This window comes from Chinchilla lanigera, unplaced genomic scaffold (assembly GCF_000276665.1).
Source record: "Chinchilla lanigera isolate Chin_1 unplaced genomic scaffold, ChiLan1.0 scaffold00023, whole genome shotgun sequence".
NCBI classification, from domain to species: domain Eukaryota; kingdom Metazoa; phylum Chordata; class Mammalia; order Rodentia; family Chinchillidae; genus Chinchilla; species Chinchilla lanigera.
The window spans coordinates 22,371,368-22,389,148 of NW_004955424.1; the positions used below are offsets into that span (position 1 = coordinate 22,371,368).

General features: G+C 38.6%; 1 protein-coding gene across 2 annotated transcripts in view; it reads left to right on the top strand.

Annotated features, from left to right (window-relative positions):
* The window catches only part of Xpo1 (exportin 1), a 50,563-nt gene that overhangs the window by 1,362 nt on the left and 31,420 nt on the right, over positions 1-17,781 (top strand). The window contains exons 1-4 of one of the 2 annotated variants that reach the window (XM_005385739.2): positions 370-468; positions 2,201-2,332; positions 8,784-8,885; positions 12,452-12,524. In XM_005385739.2, the coding sequence (XP_005385796.1) occupies positions 2,207-2,332; positions 8,784-8,885; positions 12,452-12,524 (301 nt within the window). In that variant the 5' untranslated portion in view covers positions 370-468; positions 2,201-2,206. Of the gene's footprint in view, positions 1-369; positions 469-2,200; positions 2,333-8,783; positions 8,886-12,451; positions 12,525-17,781 lie in introns of those variants that run through there. The other variant, XM_005385738.2, reaches the window with a different exon arrangement.

Sequence of the window (17,781 nt, forward strand, 5' to 3'; positions counted from 1 at the left end):
GTGGGCGCGGGAGGGCGGGCCCCGGCCCGGCGCGCTCCTGGTGAATGGAGCGGGCGTCTGCTGCCTGGAAGCGACCTGTTATTTCATCCGGCGTGAAGTTAACTTTTCAGGCCACGGCCGTGGTGGTTTGGGGCTCTGGACGGCCTCGGCGGTGCTAGCTGTCGGCCCGCGCAGTGTGGGTGGAGTGGGGGTGCTCCGGCCAGCACTTGTGGAGCCGCCGCGCTCGCCGCGGGCGATCCCCAGTGCCGCGTGAACGGCTCGGCCAGGGTTCGTGAGAAGAGAAGTCGGCTGTAGTTATGCGCCTCCTGCAATGGCTGTTCGCCGTTTGCCTGATTGGGTGTCTGGGGAGCGTGGGACGCTGCTGATAGTGGAAACAATGTTTTGGAAGCTGTTTGATCTGGGGGACTAAATGTGCTTGGCATTGACCACAAAGCCGCCATTTTTGTACCACGCACAGTTGGAGAATAGGTAGGTCATTCCCAAGATAACTGCCCGCCTGGAGGGTGGCACGCCGCTGCGCACAGACTCTTCTGTTCTAAATCCGACTTTACACATGAGTCCAGCACGGAGAGCTCAAGGATCCCGTGCTTGGAAGTGAAACTTTTTGCAGTTTATTACTCCCATTTCCTGTGAGCTATAAAATTACTGCAGGAGAAAGGTTCGCTTAATTTTGAACCAAAAATACTGAAAAGTCGAGCTGCTGTACATAAGTTTGGTCTTTGTGAGACAGGGTCTTGCTATGCAGTTCAGGCTGGCCTTGAGCTCACTTTATAGCCCAGGCTGGTCTCGAACTCGCAACAATCCTTCTGCCTCAGCCTCCCGAGGGCTGGGATTACGGGAATGCGCCACCACGCCTGGCTGGGCATTGCTTTTTTAAACTTTAAGTTTTAAGACTGAAAGTCTTTTAAAATTTTACAGCACTGGAAGGTAAAAGAAAGTTTACATCTTTATTTGTGGAATGTATTTCTTTTACGTCTTATAATTAGTATTTAGATATAAGGTTTTTGTTTCCTGTGGCATGTTGGGTTGCTTTTAAAAACATGTCCAATACCCGATAAAAGTTTGTGGACTCACTGGATCTCAGTACAGTCGTTCAGGCTGGCCTCGAACTCGGCCATTCTGCCATAGATGCATGGTTGGTGAAATTGCAGGGGTGCCCATGCCCCCCCTGCACTTTTTTAAACTATCGAACAGCTGAGGAAAGAACGACTTTCCTATCAAGCTGCTTTGTCCAATGTAATCAAGTGAACCATTCATTTCCTGACCCTGTGAGGCTTTTTAAAGGAGGGGAAGTGGAGATGACCATCTGACTCTGATTGAACAGTTCTGTAGGGCTTCGTGGGTGGATTTAGGGTGTTTGAGTCTCTTCAGTTGTACGCGGAATTAGGCAAAACCCAAGCTAGTCTGTTGTGTCCCTCGGATTCCCTGGCATCTTGACCCAAGAAAGGTCAGGAGCTACCGATTCCTCCAGTCGGAACTGAATAGAATTGGCTTTGGAGAAACAGCAGAGAGAAAGAGTGCGGTGATTGTGGGCAGCTAAAAGTACGTTTGTGTACAAGCATCTATCTGTCTTAGGGTTGGAATCTGTACATAGGAACCAACAAGTCTTGACCAGTGTATTTGAGGTGAAGTGGCTCTTTTGTTGTTTTTGGTGCTTGTTTTGCTACAGTAAAACTTGTTTTTATTTGAAAATTGGCTACCTTTTACCTTACTAGCAAATACCTGAAAATTTTTAAAAATCTAAAATCTTGTTTGGGAGCAGAGAGAGGAGGCATACACCTGTAATCCTAGCACTTAGGAGGCTGAAAGGAAAATCTCAAATTTAATACCAGACTGGAATACAGACCAGACCTTATCTCACAAACAAAAAAAAAAATCAAGGAATAATTACGCTTGTGAAATGTAACTTTAATCCTCAAATTCGCTGGGGGTTGAAAGAAACTATTTGGTAGTTGGAATGTAGGAACTAAATTCTGTAAAAGTTAAAAAAAATACTAGGAAAAGTTGAATGGTCCTACTAACAATTAAGGAGTAACTGACTCAGTTTTTGTTCCTGTCAGTTTGTAGTAATTAGGTAAAAGTCTCAAAGTCCTCATTTAAAAATATGTAAGAACATGGTTGAAGTAAAATAAGTTGAGTAGAAAGTTTCTGAGTGATAATATCACAGGCAGTTTCAATTTTTTTTTTCTTTGCCTTTCAGTAATCTATGCCAGCAATTATGACAATGTTAGCAGACCATGCAGCTCGTCAGCTGCTTGATTTCAGCCAGAAGTTGGATATCAACCTTTTAGACAATGTGGTGAATTGCTTATACCATGGAGAAGGAGCCCAGGTAAAGTAGCTGACCAAAACTATAAAACATGATTGAAATGGAACATAGAGAATTAGCTTAAATGCAAGCTCTGTTTTGATCTTGGGTAAACAATTACCACCTTTTAAAAAGCTATCCCATACTTTATATGATTTACTGTAGTGAGAATAGGTCTTGAAAAAGAAATTGCATTATGTTTGACATGGTTAAGAATGGGATCCTTTGGGATGTTGTGCTTGCTCATTAAAGAACCCAGTGTATTAAATGATTTGTTAGGCAGTAGGGATTATGTGTACTTTATGTAATTAATGTTTGCAGTTAATAACAATTCTGTTGTTTTCAAACATTTTGAATTGCAGAAGTGCTTCATGGATGCTTGTTTAAAATTCCAGTAATACCCAGTATTTTTAACATTACTTGAATCTTGTGCACTTGCAAAAGTGGTAGTATTAATGTGAAGAATTAGCCAGGCGTGGTGGTGCACACCTGTAATTCCAGCACTCCGGAGGCTGAGGCAGGAGGATCTTTGGGAGTTCGAGACCAGCCTGGGCTACAAAGTGAGCTAAAGCCTGAACTGCATGGCAAGACCTTGTCTCAAAAAGACCAAAAAAAAAAAAAGTAAAGAATTAGCTTAAACGCAAGCTGTGTTTTGATCATTTCATGTTTTTTTTTCTTTTCACTCAATGAAAACATGAGCGAGAAAGGAATTTGTGTAAATTTTATATTGTATATGGTACAAAAAATGAGGGCATATTTGACTCTTAACCCTGTGGGACTACACTGTTTTATGAATAAAAATTTCCACAATTAGGTAAAAAAAAATCTTAATGTGATATGACAGACATCTAATGGTAGGTTTTGCTAGTAGGTTGGAAGTTACGTGTATTGCCAAGATACTTATGTTTTAGAAATCTGAAAGATGGGGGCTGGGGATTTAGCTCAGTGGCACAGCGCCTGCCTGGCAAGCGCAAGGTTGTGAGTTAGATTCCTGATACCAGAAGAAAAACAAAACAAAACAAAAAAAGAAATCTGAAAGATGATAGTACTTTTTATAGTTCAAAAACAGTGTTTGTTTTTGTTCCAACAGTAATGATTTTATTGTAATGAAGAGAAACTTTATAAGAGAAGGGGTCATGGATGTTATAAGAGTGAAAAAGTTATTTTGGCCAGGCATGGTGGTACATGCTACTGTGGAGGTTGAGGCAGTAGGATCACAAGTTCAAGGGCAGCTGGGAAACTTTGAGACCCTGTCTCAAAATAAAAAAGGACTGGGGATGTAGTTCAGTGGTACAGCACCCCTGAGTTCATTCCCCGGTGCAGCAAAAACCAAAACAAAAATCTGCAGTGATTCTCTAGGTTTATACTGCTAGGGACTTTTGATCAGTGTGTTCTGATTTCCAGAAGCATTTCTGAAAAAAGTACTCTTTGGTGTGTATTGCATAAATCACATACTTTACCCTTTTTGCATACATTCAGCATGGAGCTTTAAGCTATATTTCTGCCAGTGTGGATGCATGGAAAGCAGCTGGTTTTGGAAAAAAAAAAAAAAAAAATGAACGTTAAGACTGAGAAGCATGAAGTAAGATGGGGGTCAGTTTTGAATACATTAATGGAAACCTGGGTCTATAGCAATTAGGAAAATGATTGTTTTAATTTTTTTCATATTGATTGAGCTGCTAATATTGTTGAATCTTCTTTTAATCTAGCTGAAAACCTTAAAAGTATGAATGAGTCAGTATACACCAGTGTTGTTCTAAACTTGTAACTGAGAATCAGTGGTGCTTTTTATCAAGAATATGTTAAAGTTGGTGGCACACCGAGCCTGTAATCCTTGTTTGGGAGGAGGCTAAGACTAAGGGTCGAAAAGTTTGAGTCCTACCTCGGTAATTTAGTCCGGATGGGGGATCTTCAGGAAGAGTGCATTTCAAAGAACAAAAGTCTGAGCTGGGCATGGTGGCTCATGCCTGTAATCCCAACACTGTGGGAGGCTGAGGCAGGAGGATTGCTGCAAGTTCCAGGGCAACCTGGGCTACAAAGTGAGCTCAAGGCCAGCTTGAATTGTATAGTGAGACCCTGCCTCAAAAAGACAACAAAAAACAAAGTCTGGGAGTATACTGCTCAGTGTGAAGGCCCTGGGTTCAATCCCAGTACCACCAAAAATACATGTATGTTATAGTAAGTAATACTGTTTTTTATAATGTTTCACAGTATTAAGAGATTTAATAGTTTAAAGTTGACTTAATAAAAAATAGATAAACTACTTCCAAATTTCATTTTTTAAATTTACCTTGGCAATAAGTTTTCTCCAAAATAAAGGGATTTTATGCCTAATTCAATCATGACTAAAATCAGTTGCATAAATAGTAAACCAGTATATAATAAATGAGAAAAGTGAGGTTTAGAGGTTGTTTGTTTGTTTTTGTTTTGAGACAGGGTCTCACTGTGTTGTCCAGGCAACCATGGTTTAAAGTTTAAGACCAGTTAAGAATTCCTTTTATGGCCAGGCTTTGTGGCACACGCCTGTGATCCCACTAGTGTGAGGGAGGCTGAGGCAGGCGGACTGCCAAGAGGTCAAGGCCAGCCTAGGCCACTGCAAGACCCTGTCTCAAAAAAAAAAGAAAGAAAGAAAAAAGATTTCCTTTCAGCTACTAGGAGTCTTGTCTTTAAAGTTGTAGTTCACCTCTCTGGGGACCATATTTCAAAGAAAGAGAGCTGACGTGGAAAATAAGTTCTTAGTGTTAAATGGCTTAATTTGCTTCCTGGAATTTTTCTAGTCATTATTCTATAGAGTCCCGTGTTCAAAATGTTACCTATCTTTTAAAAGATAGAAGTTTAGTAATGAGGTTCATAAAGCACCACTGACCTTGCGTTATGTGTTCCATTTTATATATATATAGAAAACACTATCAAAAGGTACATTTAGAAATGTAATGGAGGGGCTGGGGATTTAGCTCAGCGGCAAAGCACCTGCCTGGCAAGCGCAAGGTCGTGAGTTCGGTTCCCGCTACCGGAGGAAAAAACAAAAAACAAAAAAAAAGAAATGTAATGGAAAAGATTTGCATGGTGTGGCTTCTTAAATGTTTTGTTTTGGTCTTTTTGGCTAATCTCAAAATAAGTGAAGTAATTGCAAGTAAAGTTTGGTAAAGTCAACTATAGGAAGCCTAATGTGGGCTTTTTTTTTTTTTTTTGGTTTTTTTTTTAGGGTGTGCTTTTGTAGTGAGGGTGTCCGTGAACTCACTTTGTAGCCCATGACAATCCTGGGCTGGGCTCACCACAATCCTCCTGCCTCAGCCTCCTGAGTGCTGGGATTACAGGCATGCGCCACCACACTGGCCTTGTTTTTTTGTTTGGCTGGAGAAGGAAGCCTAATGTTTTTAAAGGATGAAGTAACTTTAGAAATTACCTTTTTTAACCTGTGGTCAACCTTTGTCTAGATGTGTAATACAGTAGGCTATTTAGCACTGTTAACATTAGGACTACCTTACGTTACAAGCATTTTTCTTTCTTTTTTTTTTTTTTTCTGTTTTTAGCCAACTGCACTACTAAAAGGTTAAAAAAGAAGATATGGGGAAGAGTTGGATATTTGCCCTAATGCTGTGTTAGTACCCTGAACTCTACTGCTTAGCAACTAAAATGCTTAAACCATTCAGTTAGCAGCACAGGAAGATGTTAGATTTTCTCCTTCCTTTTAGTTTCCTTTTGTATCTTTTGTTTAAACCCCTACTGAGGCTTTAAGACAATAAGAGAATAGTGTAAAGATGATGGGAGTAGGCAAAGAAGGTCCTAGAAGTAACTTGAGAGAATAAAGGTGAGCTGGTAGGGAAGAACGTACTGTATGCAGAGATTGAAGTGAATGGTTCAGCAAGTACTTTGTGTGCAAGTTCACATCTCTAGGTGTGGATAATTAATTAGGTATTCTCAGTGTAAAATTCTGAAGTATGCTTTGGCCCTGGGTACCTTTCATATAACAACTCTAGCCCTTTTATGGGGTGGGTTTCCTGAAGTTGAAACCCAGGGGTACTCCACCAATGAGCTATATCCCAGCTCTTTATTTTATGAGGCCGGGTCTCATTGAGTTGCCCAGAGGGGGCCCCACAGACTTGTGCCCTTGCTTGAGCCTGCCTCATTGCTGGGATTACAGGTATGCACCACTTTGCTCAGCTCCTTTTCTCATTTTTCATACAACGATAACTTAGGACTACCAGTCAAATTTTAAAATATGTACAATTGGATTTTAAAGGCTTACGCTTTAATAGAAAACCTCTGACCTCAGTTGCTTATATTTCTTTAAATTTTATATTTTTTTGTTTTTTTGAGGCAGGGTGTCACTATGCAGTTCAGGCTGGCCTTGAGCTCACTTTGTGTGTAGCAGGCTGGTCTCAAACTTGGCAACAGTCCTCCTGCCTCAGCTTCCCTAGTGCTGGGATTACAGGTGTGCACCACCACGCCTGGCTCCCAGTTCCTTCTAATGGAACGCAGGGAACTGATTTCCTTCATTTTGGAAGGGGTTTGGGTATGGTTCATTTCCACTGTTTTTAAGGCAGGGTCTTGTCTTTTTTTTTTAAGACAGGGTCTCATTGCAGTGCAGGTGCCCTTGAACTTAATATGTATCCCAGGCTGGCCTCAAACTTGAGGCAGTCCTCCTGCCTCACTAAGTGCTAGTGTTACAGGCCTGAGCCACTATGCCCAGCTCTAAAAGTTTTTAAGCAAGCAAGGGTTGAAAAATAGGGTAATTATGAATGTGACTATATTTGCTTTTTGGGGAAAAGATCATTGTAAACATCAAAGCCAAATAGGCTTAGTATTTTTTTGAAGATAGAATAAAAGCCAAGCTAATGATTATGAGGAATCTATCAGAGATAAAGAGAATGCTTCCTGTAACTTTTTTGCTGCTTTCGTGTTTATAACCCAGAGGATTAAACCCTTGATCGTGAGAAGGGCAGTTGATAATTGAGGACTCACTGGAGATTGAATTTAGAGCTTTGTACATAAATGACATTTTAAAACCATCAAACTTCACATTTTGTTTACAAATATTGATAGAAATAGGAAGGATCTAGTTGAGCTACAAAAAGCTCTTTAAAGGTGAAAAGATTGAGCTGTTGATCGTGTGATAAAGAAAGGAGTTTTGTCTGGTGCCACACATATAAATCTCAGCAATGAGTCAGGAGCATCCATATGAGTTCACAGCTAGCCTGAAGTACATAGTGAGACCCTGTCTCAAAAAAAGTTGGAAAAATTAAGCTTTAGGTAAATGTGTTCATATGAAAAGCTTATAGTTAAAGGGAAGAAGCTAGAAATGCCAGACCAATCAGTGGACTAATTTAGTACTCACATACCCTCAATCCCAGCATCACACACTGTAGATCGATCCACCTCTGAAAAGCCCCACCTGTGACTACACGAGGCTTTGGGGGAACATCTAGATATAAGCCATAACATTTAGTTGTTTTTGTTTGTTTGTTTTTTGTAGTGCTGGGGATTGAACCCAGGGTCTTGTGCATGCAAGGGAAGAACTCTACTATTGAGCCACATCCCCAGCTTCTCGTTTTTTAACTGTCCAGTGTTTCACAAAAAAAGTGGGTAGGATAGGGGTGTGTAGGTGTAACTGAGTAACTGTGTACTTAACTAGCATGCAGGAGTTCATGGGTTCAATCTCTAGTACTAAAGGGTGGGGGAACTGACAGGAGTACAACAGAATGTGGATGTTTGTATTTATTGAGACAGGGTTTCACTGTGTAATTCAGGCTGGCCTTGAATTCATTATATAGCCCAAGCTGGCCTTGACCCCACAGTGATCCTGCTCAGCCTCCCAATTGCTGGGATTACAGGTGTGTATCACCATACCTGGCTTTGTTAATTTTATTTAGTTTATTTTTTATTTTTTGTCTTTTTGAGACAGGGTCTCGCTATGCAGTTTAGACTGGTCATGAGCTCACTTTGTAACCTAGGCTGGCCTTGAACTTGGAACAATCCTCCTACCTCAGCCTCCCAAGTGCTGGGATTACAGACATGCGCCACCACGCCTGGCTCGAAATGTAATTTTAAAGATGAAATTGGTTAGCAATTTACTGTGAAGCATAACACTACGTAACTTAAGTAGATATGAATTTTAATGTATTTAATGTATTTTTGGTCATTTGAAATGGCTGAACGCCCGTTAATTATGTCAGAGTTTGAACCTGCAGCCTTGTGTATCCTAAGTTCTTGTGTACTGCCTTGGGTTATACTTCCAGTCCCACAGTGGTTGAAGATATCAAATGGGGGAAGGGTTGTTGTATTTCAAAGAAATAAATATTCAAGTGTAGTGATACTCAATTTATGTAAGAGCTCCTTTCCCAGATGTTTCCAAAAGTTGGTAGCACCACTATCCTATTCAGATTTGAGTTGTTCTTAATACTGTGCTTTATATTTTAGTGATTCAGAACAAAATAGATTGAAATTCTTTTTGTGTAATTTTTTTTTTTTTTAGCAAAGAATGGCTCAGGAAGTACTGACACATTTAAAGGAGCATCCTGATGCATGGACAAGAGTTGACACAATTTTGGAATTTTCACAGAATATGAACACGAAAGTAAGCAAGTGGTAGTTTTTTAATCTGTTAGTTCTTCTTTTCTTCCAGTCATAAACTTTGAGGAAGGTATCTCATTTTTAATACTAGCATTTGTTATCTCAAATCATTTTACATTGTTATTTCAAAATTTATAGTTTTAAACATAGAATTAATTCTTGCAAATAGTCCTGAGAATTATGAATGAAGTTTTGTAATTGGGACTAGTATGCAAGGTGGCTTTTTTTTTTTTTTCCTTTCTTTCTTTCTTTTCTTTTCTTTTTAGAACTCGTATACAGGTCTAAGCATGAATTCTGAATGTTACTCAGAGATGAAACATAACATCATTAATTATTTTGGGCAAGTAATCAATATAATACAGGCGAGGCACTTCCAAAACCAAGTTGTGTGGACAGTTTACTGCTCCATGGTACCAATGCTTGTAATGGGACAGCACTCAGTTTTTATTTGCAACTTAAAAATGTTATAATTCAGGTCCTTTTTTCCTTAAGTTTGAACAGAAGGGTTGATCAAAATGTGTTTTGACTGTTGTAGGCTTGATAATTCACGCTTCTCTAAACTGCTTTAAAGTAATAAAATACCATGGCATTCTGTTTAATACACAAAAGTTTCCACTTGATATACATTGTGTTAAAACAGAAAACAGCCATGTTCACATCTGTTTCTGAAATCAGACTGTGTTAATTAACAGCTTTAAAATATTAATTAGTTTTGACATCTTGTAAATTTTAGGGCAAAAATACAGTCCAGAACTTCCTCAAAGTGCTAACCTTAAGTAACATAACAGTGTTTGCCTGTTTGCTTGCCTGGTAAATTTTGCTTTTTATACTGACAGACATTACTAATGTTTAAGTTGATTTATCAACAGTATTTTTAAAAACTCAAATTTGTCTTGTGAAAAATGAGATGATTAGAGGAACAGAAAGAAAGCAACAGGTAAAGAATTCTTCAATTTACATAAATTACAAATGATTTGGTGCTAAATTTATGCACTATGACATTTGGCTTTTATGCAATCATATTTTTTTTCTTTAAAGATGTTAACACTACCTGATATTAATCATAATGTTCCATTATGTTGATTGCTTGTAATAGGAAGAAAAGGGGTGTCTTCCTGTGCAACTGACACAGCTAGGCTTTGACGGCAGGCCTCCACAAGGTCTACCCTTTTGATTCCCTTTAACTGAATTCTGTTCATCAATTGTTTTTGTTTTATGGGTGCGGGGAGGGGAAAGGGGAATACAATGCATACAATAAGTATTTCTAAGGGCTCAGTAGAAATTTCTACCATAGGGATCATTTCATGCATTTATTTTTTTTTTCATGTAGTCTTTGCTGTTATCTGTCCCTCATCTTCATAATTCAGCAGTGGATTTTTCAAAAAATTTTTTGAGATATAAAATAAGTATAGTTTTTAAAAAATGTATGGATTATTTATGGATATTTCCAAAGTAGTCATTTCAGATCTGGCTGTCACCAAAAAACTTTTTCTTCAAAGGAGTATATATTCTTTTTGTCTCAGTTTGGTATGTGATGTTTACGTCTAGGAGAGAGGTTCAGTGTGTTGTATTATGATGGCTGTATATTTAAAAAATTTTTCTTTAAATTCCTTCAGCCTGAGCTGTTCAAAGGCCTCTTGGGCTCTGCCTCAACCTCCTTGGCAGAAAGGTGAAATAGGAATTGTATGTTTAGCAAGCTTTATTTTACCTTTTTATAGTTGGAAAAAGAAGTGGAAGTTGGTAAACAGGAATTTCAGATTAATATCAATCAGTAAGGGAGGATAAATGTAGAAAAGGGAAGGGGAAATTATCTTTCAGTTGAAAAGGGTAAATATTTGGTCAAAGAAGTTAAATTATCTTTTAAGAATTTTATTTTGATACATTTATGGTGGATTTATTTCTGCAGGTCTTGTAAATTGGTTGATTAGCAAGAGGAAACGTTCTGTGTAGTAAGCAGTGAATTACTTGACTTTCTAAATCTTGACAATCTTCATGAGAATTTTTAGGGTACTGTGTTTTTAAAGGCTAATTAGTATTTTAGTCAATCAAGAACTTTTTGTCCTTTTTTGCTTATTTATGTTTCTAGATCAAGGTCTAGATGTGTTCCTAGAAATAAAGATAGCCAGGCGTGGTGGTGCACATCAGTAGTCATAGCATTTGGGAGGCTGAGGCAGGAGGATCGCCACAAGTTCGAGGCCAGCCTGGGCTACATAGTGCAAAGTCAGGTTGAACTATATTATAGCAAGACTGTAGCTTAATAAAAAATAAAAAGGATAGAAAGCTTCACTATTTGCTGCTGATTATGAAATATTTTAATGGCATCAAATTTGTAATTTCAGAATTTTGCTTTGGCCTTGTTTTTATTTTGCAAGTGTTTAGGGAATGTTCTACAAATGTAGGACTTGAGTTGAGATGGCAGAATTTTCCTAGAAAGTATGACCTGTTAAAATTTAAGAAAACAGCAAAAACATTCACTGAGCACAATGTAGTTTGGGACAGTCTATATTGTGCTTTGGATGAAATGAGCATTCACATGATCCCTTTGGTTGAAATACTAATGCTCCTATTTTATTGTGTAATGACTAACAATTTTAAAGATAAACTCTTGCTCTCAGCCAAAACTTGCAGTCTGAAATTATATGTCAGTATAGGAATGAATTTACCTTTCAGGTATTATAGCTGAGTCTTCCCTCATTCTTGCAGTTGAAACATACCACAACATTTTTGTCTATTTTTTTCCTTCTGTCTATCCACACTAATTGGTCATAGAAATAATTTTAGGTAGTAGCCTGTGGAACATTATAAATTGTTATAGACACTGTTGACTATTTAGAGTGAGTAATCAGCAGGAGGGACAAAATGGCTTGAAAGTGGTATCTCTATTTTTTAAAAATCTTATGCATTTAGTTATAACTTTTATATTTAGGAAGGAATACCTGAAAGGTAGATACAGATTGCACATGCATTTGTTTATTTTGACTGTGAACAAAAGTTTATCTTTAAAGTAGTAGAAATAGAAACTGTAAGGGTGGGTTAAAATGAAATAAACCCATGGGTTGTCTTGCTGCTCCTTAAGTAACACACCAGTGATGCTTATAAGCACTTTCTGTAGAAAGTGTGTGACAGTACTTTAATATTTGGCCAGTAGCTTACAACGCTTAGAGGATGGTAGGAAGCTCAAAGCATCCGTGCTGCTAAATTCTTAGGGACCTGGTCCTGAATTATGAGCAGTCACTTATGCGTGAATTCATATCTGGCTGCTACTTTTTCTTCTACAGATAAGCCCATTTGGCTGCTAAAGGGCTTTTTATTTGTTTTTTTCCTCCTGGTGTGAGCATGTATAAACAGCAGGACGTTACATAGAGTAGTAAACAGTAAAATGAGGAAAATGCATGAAATCTCAGTATATGGGCGAATAGATCCTTGTTTAATATATGTAATTAAACTTGGTAGCATAATGTTTTTGAAACTTTATAGATGTAAATGTGTGAATGTGTGTCCATTTGTGAATCCTGAGAGTTGCCAGACCTATAGCAATATATTCACATGATTCTGTTCTCCAATTTTCAGTATTATGGACTACAAATTTTGGAAAATGTGATAAAAACAAGGTGGAAGATTCTTCCAAGGAACCAGTGTGAAGGTAGGAAAATATTTTAAAGAATTAGAAATTCAGCATTTTATTATTTCTGGCATTTTTATCACAGTTGTTGAGTGTTAGGGGGATATGTATACCAATTGATTTCATTCTAATGGCAAATCTGGAACATGTCTGGAAGTGAATGAAATTTGAATATGTGTTCATTGGCATTGTTTTAAATTTACAAGACACTGATAGTAAGTATTACAAGTTTTAACTGGGCTAAAGAAAAACCCAGTATTAAAAATCTCAACTTTTTTACCTTTTGCATTTCTGAGACTCCCTTATGAAACAGTAACTTCCAGAATAAGGAAAGATATATTTTTTTTAAAGGCATGATACCTCTTTGTTAATATTTAAATTCTCTCTGCAATACACTGGGGAAAGTCATGTTTTAAGAAACCCAAGGAGGCTGGGCATGATGGCACATGCCTATAACCCCAGCACTTAGGAGGCTGAGATAAGAAGGAAGGTTGCCAGTTCGAGGTCAGCCTGGACACACTTCCTCTCTCTCCCCCTCTCTCTCCCCCTCTCTCTCCCCCTCTCTCTCTCCCTCTCTCTCCCTCTCTCTCTCTGTCTCCCTCTCTCCCTCCCTCCCTCCCTCCCTCCCTCTCTCCCTCTCTCTGTCTCTGTCTCTGTCTCTGTCTCTGTCTCTGTCTCTGTCTCTGTCTCTGTCTCTGTCTGTCTCGGGACAGGGTCTTGCTACGCAGTTCAGGCTGGCCTTGAGCTCACCTTGTAGCCCAGGATGGTCTTGAGCTCACAGCGATCCTCCTGCCTCAGCCTCCCGAGCGCTGGGATTACAGGTGTGCGCCACCACGCCTGGTGAACCAGGACTATAAAGCGAGGCCCTATCTCCAAAAAAAAAAGGAAACAAAATTTAAGAAACCCAAAAAGAAGTCTCTTGGAAATCTTTGTAGTTTGTTTCGGGCATCACTGTTGTTTTGACCTCCACCCCTCAATACTTTTAACACTTACTGAAAGGTGTAAGTAGAAGCCTGAGTTTCCTAATGGAAAGTATGTTGCATTTGGAGGCTTTTTTGCTTGAAATAGGTCCTCTCTCTTTGGTTATTGATCTTTATGGTGCTGTGTTTCACTGGGGTTTTCATGTTTTGGTTATGGTGGGACTGTGACCTGGAATTCACTCAGCCAGTCTGATTTAAACCCATCAACTTTTGTACAGCCCATTTATAGAGTTGACAGTACAGGTGGAAATAGTGCCACCCCAAAGAAGCTCCAACTTCTAAAGTGTTTTACCATGGATTTAAACTATTTCTGATCATGGTCTGTGACTGTGCAGCCCAAATGGATCCTTCATACTTTATCACTCCTGGAGATATTGTAGGGTAGTCATTTCTTGTTTTTTTTTGCTGTTTCTAGTGTGTATATGTTTTTGTATGTGGTATTGGTGAGTGAACCCATGGCCTTCACATTGAGCTATAATCCCCAGACCTTTTTGTAGAAAACAAAAGTCTCGCTAAGTTGCCCATGTTGGGCTTGATTTACCATCCTACCTTAGTTCCCAGAGTACTAGAATTGCAGGCATGGTTCACCAGGCCCAGTTTGCTGTGTTGGTTTTATATATGTGATTTGAGTCCCAGGTTTAACTGGCAGTGGTAATACTATGGCAAAGTGTTAAAGCTGTATCATTTTAGTGTACTAATTATGTCTGTTTTTATTTTTTTTTGGTGTTTGGGATTAACCCAGGGCCTTGAGCATGCTCAGCACACGTTCTACCTACCACTTAGCTACACGCCCTAGAAACAACCCTGATATCTTTGCTTATCACATAAAATTGTATTCGATCTTTTTCAGCTCTTAAGTCTTTCCTTTTTTTTTTCTTTTTTGTCTTTTTGAGACAGGGTCTTGGTATGAAGTTCAGACTGGGCTTGAGCTCACTTTGTAGCCCAGGCTGGTCTTGAACTCAAAATGATCCTCCTGCCTCAGCCTACCGAGTGCTGGGATTACAGGCGTGTGCCACCATGCCTGGCAGCTGTTAAGTCTTACAGGTCGAACTAGCTAGCTTGTGTTTTTTTTTTTTTGAACTAGCTAGCTTATCAGTGTTGTATTTGTTAGTGAAAATGTGAGAGGTTCAAGGTCTCAAATATTTGGCATTGTTTTACTTTCATTGTGAGTGATACGTTTTGATACTTGTCAAAAATTCACAATGGTTCTCATTTATATTTAAGTATCATATATTCTAAGACATATAAGATTGCTTACTTTGTGTGCGCGTGCGTGTGTGTGTGTGTGTGTGTGTGTGTGTGTGTGTGTGTCTTCTTGAGACAAGGTCTTGCCCTGCCGTTCAGGCTGGCTTTGAGCTCACTTTGTAGCCCAGCCTGGTCTTGAACTCGCAAAGATCCTCCTGCTTCAGCCTCCCGAGTGCTGGGATTACAGGCTTACAGGTGTGCATCACCACGCCCAGCAAGATTGCTTCTTTTTTTGTTGCTTTATATATATATATATATATATATGTATATATATATGTAAGATTGCTTACTTTTAAAAGTCAGTTTTGCTTGCAAAATTGAGTTGAGGGGCTAATGATTATTTGTCCTAACTTAGGGAATTCTATTTTACAGTTTGTTTTTTTCTGTGTTATTGGTATTTCCCTGTGAACCAAATTTATTTTACTTTTTTTGGTAGTGGGAATTGAACAAAAGCATGTATTCTACCACTAGCTATACTCTCTTACCCTTAGCAAAATATTTTTTAAAAAAATTAGAATAACTTTTTATCCTCATATTTCCCCTCAAGTTACAGTAATAAGATTCAGTATGTAAACTTTTTCTTAAAGTACCTTGTTACTCTTATAATCCACATAAGGTTGCCTTTGACAGGGGAAAGTGTGGTGTAACATCTAGGGTTTTAATAAAGAATCTCATTGTAAGAAGAGCATGGAAAAATGGTTCCCAGAGTGTGTTGATGAATTCTAGGTTCGTGTATGTCTTTTAACTATTTTGCATTTAATAATTTGTGTTTCATTTATGGTATTTGGTCTGATTTATAAAATATTGGAAGATGAATATAGTACTATATCAGATATATAGATGGATACGTATTAGGCACTCAAGGGCCCTTGCGTTGAGCTATGTCACCTCCCCAATTTAATTAATGTTTTGAGCAAGGTCTTACTATGCAGTTCACGCTGGCTTTGAACTCACTATGTAGCCCAGGCTGGCCTCTAACAGCAGTTCTTCTGCCTCATCCTCTTGAGTGCTGGGATTACAGGCATGCACCACTATACCCCAGCTACTTTTCCTTTGACTTTTAAGTAATTTTGATACCAGAAACAAATTAGGATAGACCTTAAATTATGTATTCCCCTTGTCTATAATTGTTTTTCTTTTTCAGTATTGGGAATTGAGTCCAGGTCCTTGTGCATTCTAGGAAAACACTCTATTGCTGGGTTACATGCCTAACCTTGCCATTATTGTGTCTTTTAAAGCAATCCTCTCAACTCATTGACTGTAGTTATCCTTTGTACAACTTCCTTGGTGTGTATGTTGGTTTACCTGGAGTGTATGGTGTGCCTCTACTTTGTGTGAAGCGTTACTAAGTGTTAGTGCTGTGTAAATCTACACTAAAGTGTTACAGTTCAGAAAGTAAAATGTATATCTAATACAGGACTAGTACATAAGCTAATTAGGTATGTTTGACTAATGCTGCATAAGCAAAAAGAAGGGAATGATGACAGTGTTGGACCCTTTAAACAAGCTTTGTTCACAAGCGGCCATACAGTAATGTGGTGCATTTTAAAGGACAGGTAAATCTGTCAGTGTCACAGCTCTTTAATTCCAGCTTCTGGGGAAAACAAGAGTTTTCCTTTAATTCCAGCTCCTGGGGAGGCAGAGACAGGAGCATTACTTGAGTGCAGGAGTTCACCCTAGACAAAATTACAAACCCTGTCTTGCCTCCAGGAGAAGCTTTGACTGCAAAATAGCAGTAAGTTTTTTCAAATGTATCATTTTTGTCTGTTTCAGGTTCTTACCAATAGCATAGTATAATTTTTACATGTTCTTCTAGGGCTGATAGCTTTTTTTTAAAGAGGGGCTTGCTATGTAGTTCAGGCTGGCCAGGACTCATTTTGTAGCCCACACTGGCCTGGAACTCCTGGTGATCCTCCTGCCTTAGTCTACCAAGTGCTGAGATTACAGGTGTGTTCCACCATGCCCAGCTTGCATGTTTAATTTCGACCCTTTATCTGGAATACTTTGCCAAAAAAATCTGACTTGACTGATTTATAAAATCAGATTAGATGAGGTTGTACCCTAGTGCAGTAATGGTGAACCTTTTAAAACTTCCATTGGTTTTAATTCCATCCTGCTGCGGCATGCATGCCATAGGTTCGCCACTGCTGCCTTAGTGTGTTCTGTACCTGTGGGTCACAGAAGATTAAAATTTCAAAGAGCAAAAAGACATGTTGATGATAATTAGCAAGGTGGGGCTGTAACTCAGTGTTAGCACTGCTAAGGCCGTTGTTTTTTCAAAAAAGAACATTTAAAATATTTGATTTTTAAAGACTTTAATATCAAAATACAAAAGGAGATAGACTATCATATGAAATGTACTACATGGCTGTGAAACTCAGTTAGATTTATGCGTGAGGAAATGTGTCACTTGATTGTTCTTTTTTATGCATTTTTGTTTGGCTCCTTCCCGTTCTGTAACATGCAGCATCTATATGTGGCTATCACTGTTTCTTTTACTTTTGTTTTTTTTTCACTTTACTGTAAACTCTAGTAGGAATCAGAAAATGACTTTGTTGCATTCTTATTGCTTGGTAAAGAGGTGTTTGGTACAGAGTTACTCAGTTAATGAGTTGCATTTCATATTGAGTTTGTGTTCCCTGATTTAATTCAGTTCTCTATTTTATTTTTATTTATTTATTTTTTGTCTTTATGAGACAGTCTTGCTATAAAGTTCAAGCTGGCCTTGAGCTCACTTTGTAGCCCAGGCTTGTGAACTTGTGGCCATCCTCCTGCCTCAGCCTCCCGAGTGCTGGGATTACAGATGTGTAGCCACCACACCCAGCCATGTTTTTTATTTAAAGAAGATGAGAGAGAAATTTCAGTAATGAGAAGTGGTAGAATTTCCAAATAAGGAGTAGCTGCTCTTCACTGAGGTCTTACAGTTACTGTAGGACTGCCAATGATTTTCATTCTAGTTTAGCTATACATGACAGGCATAGTTTAGGTAATCCTCTTTATATATACATAAATTTTTATTTTATTTATATTTTAGGCAGGGTCTCCTATGTAGT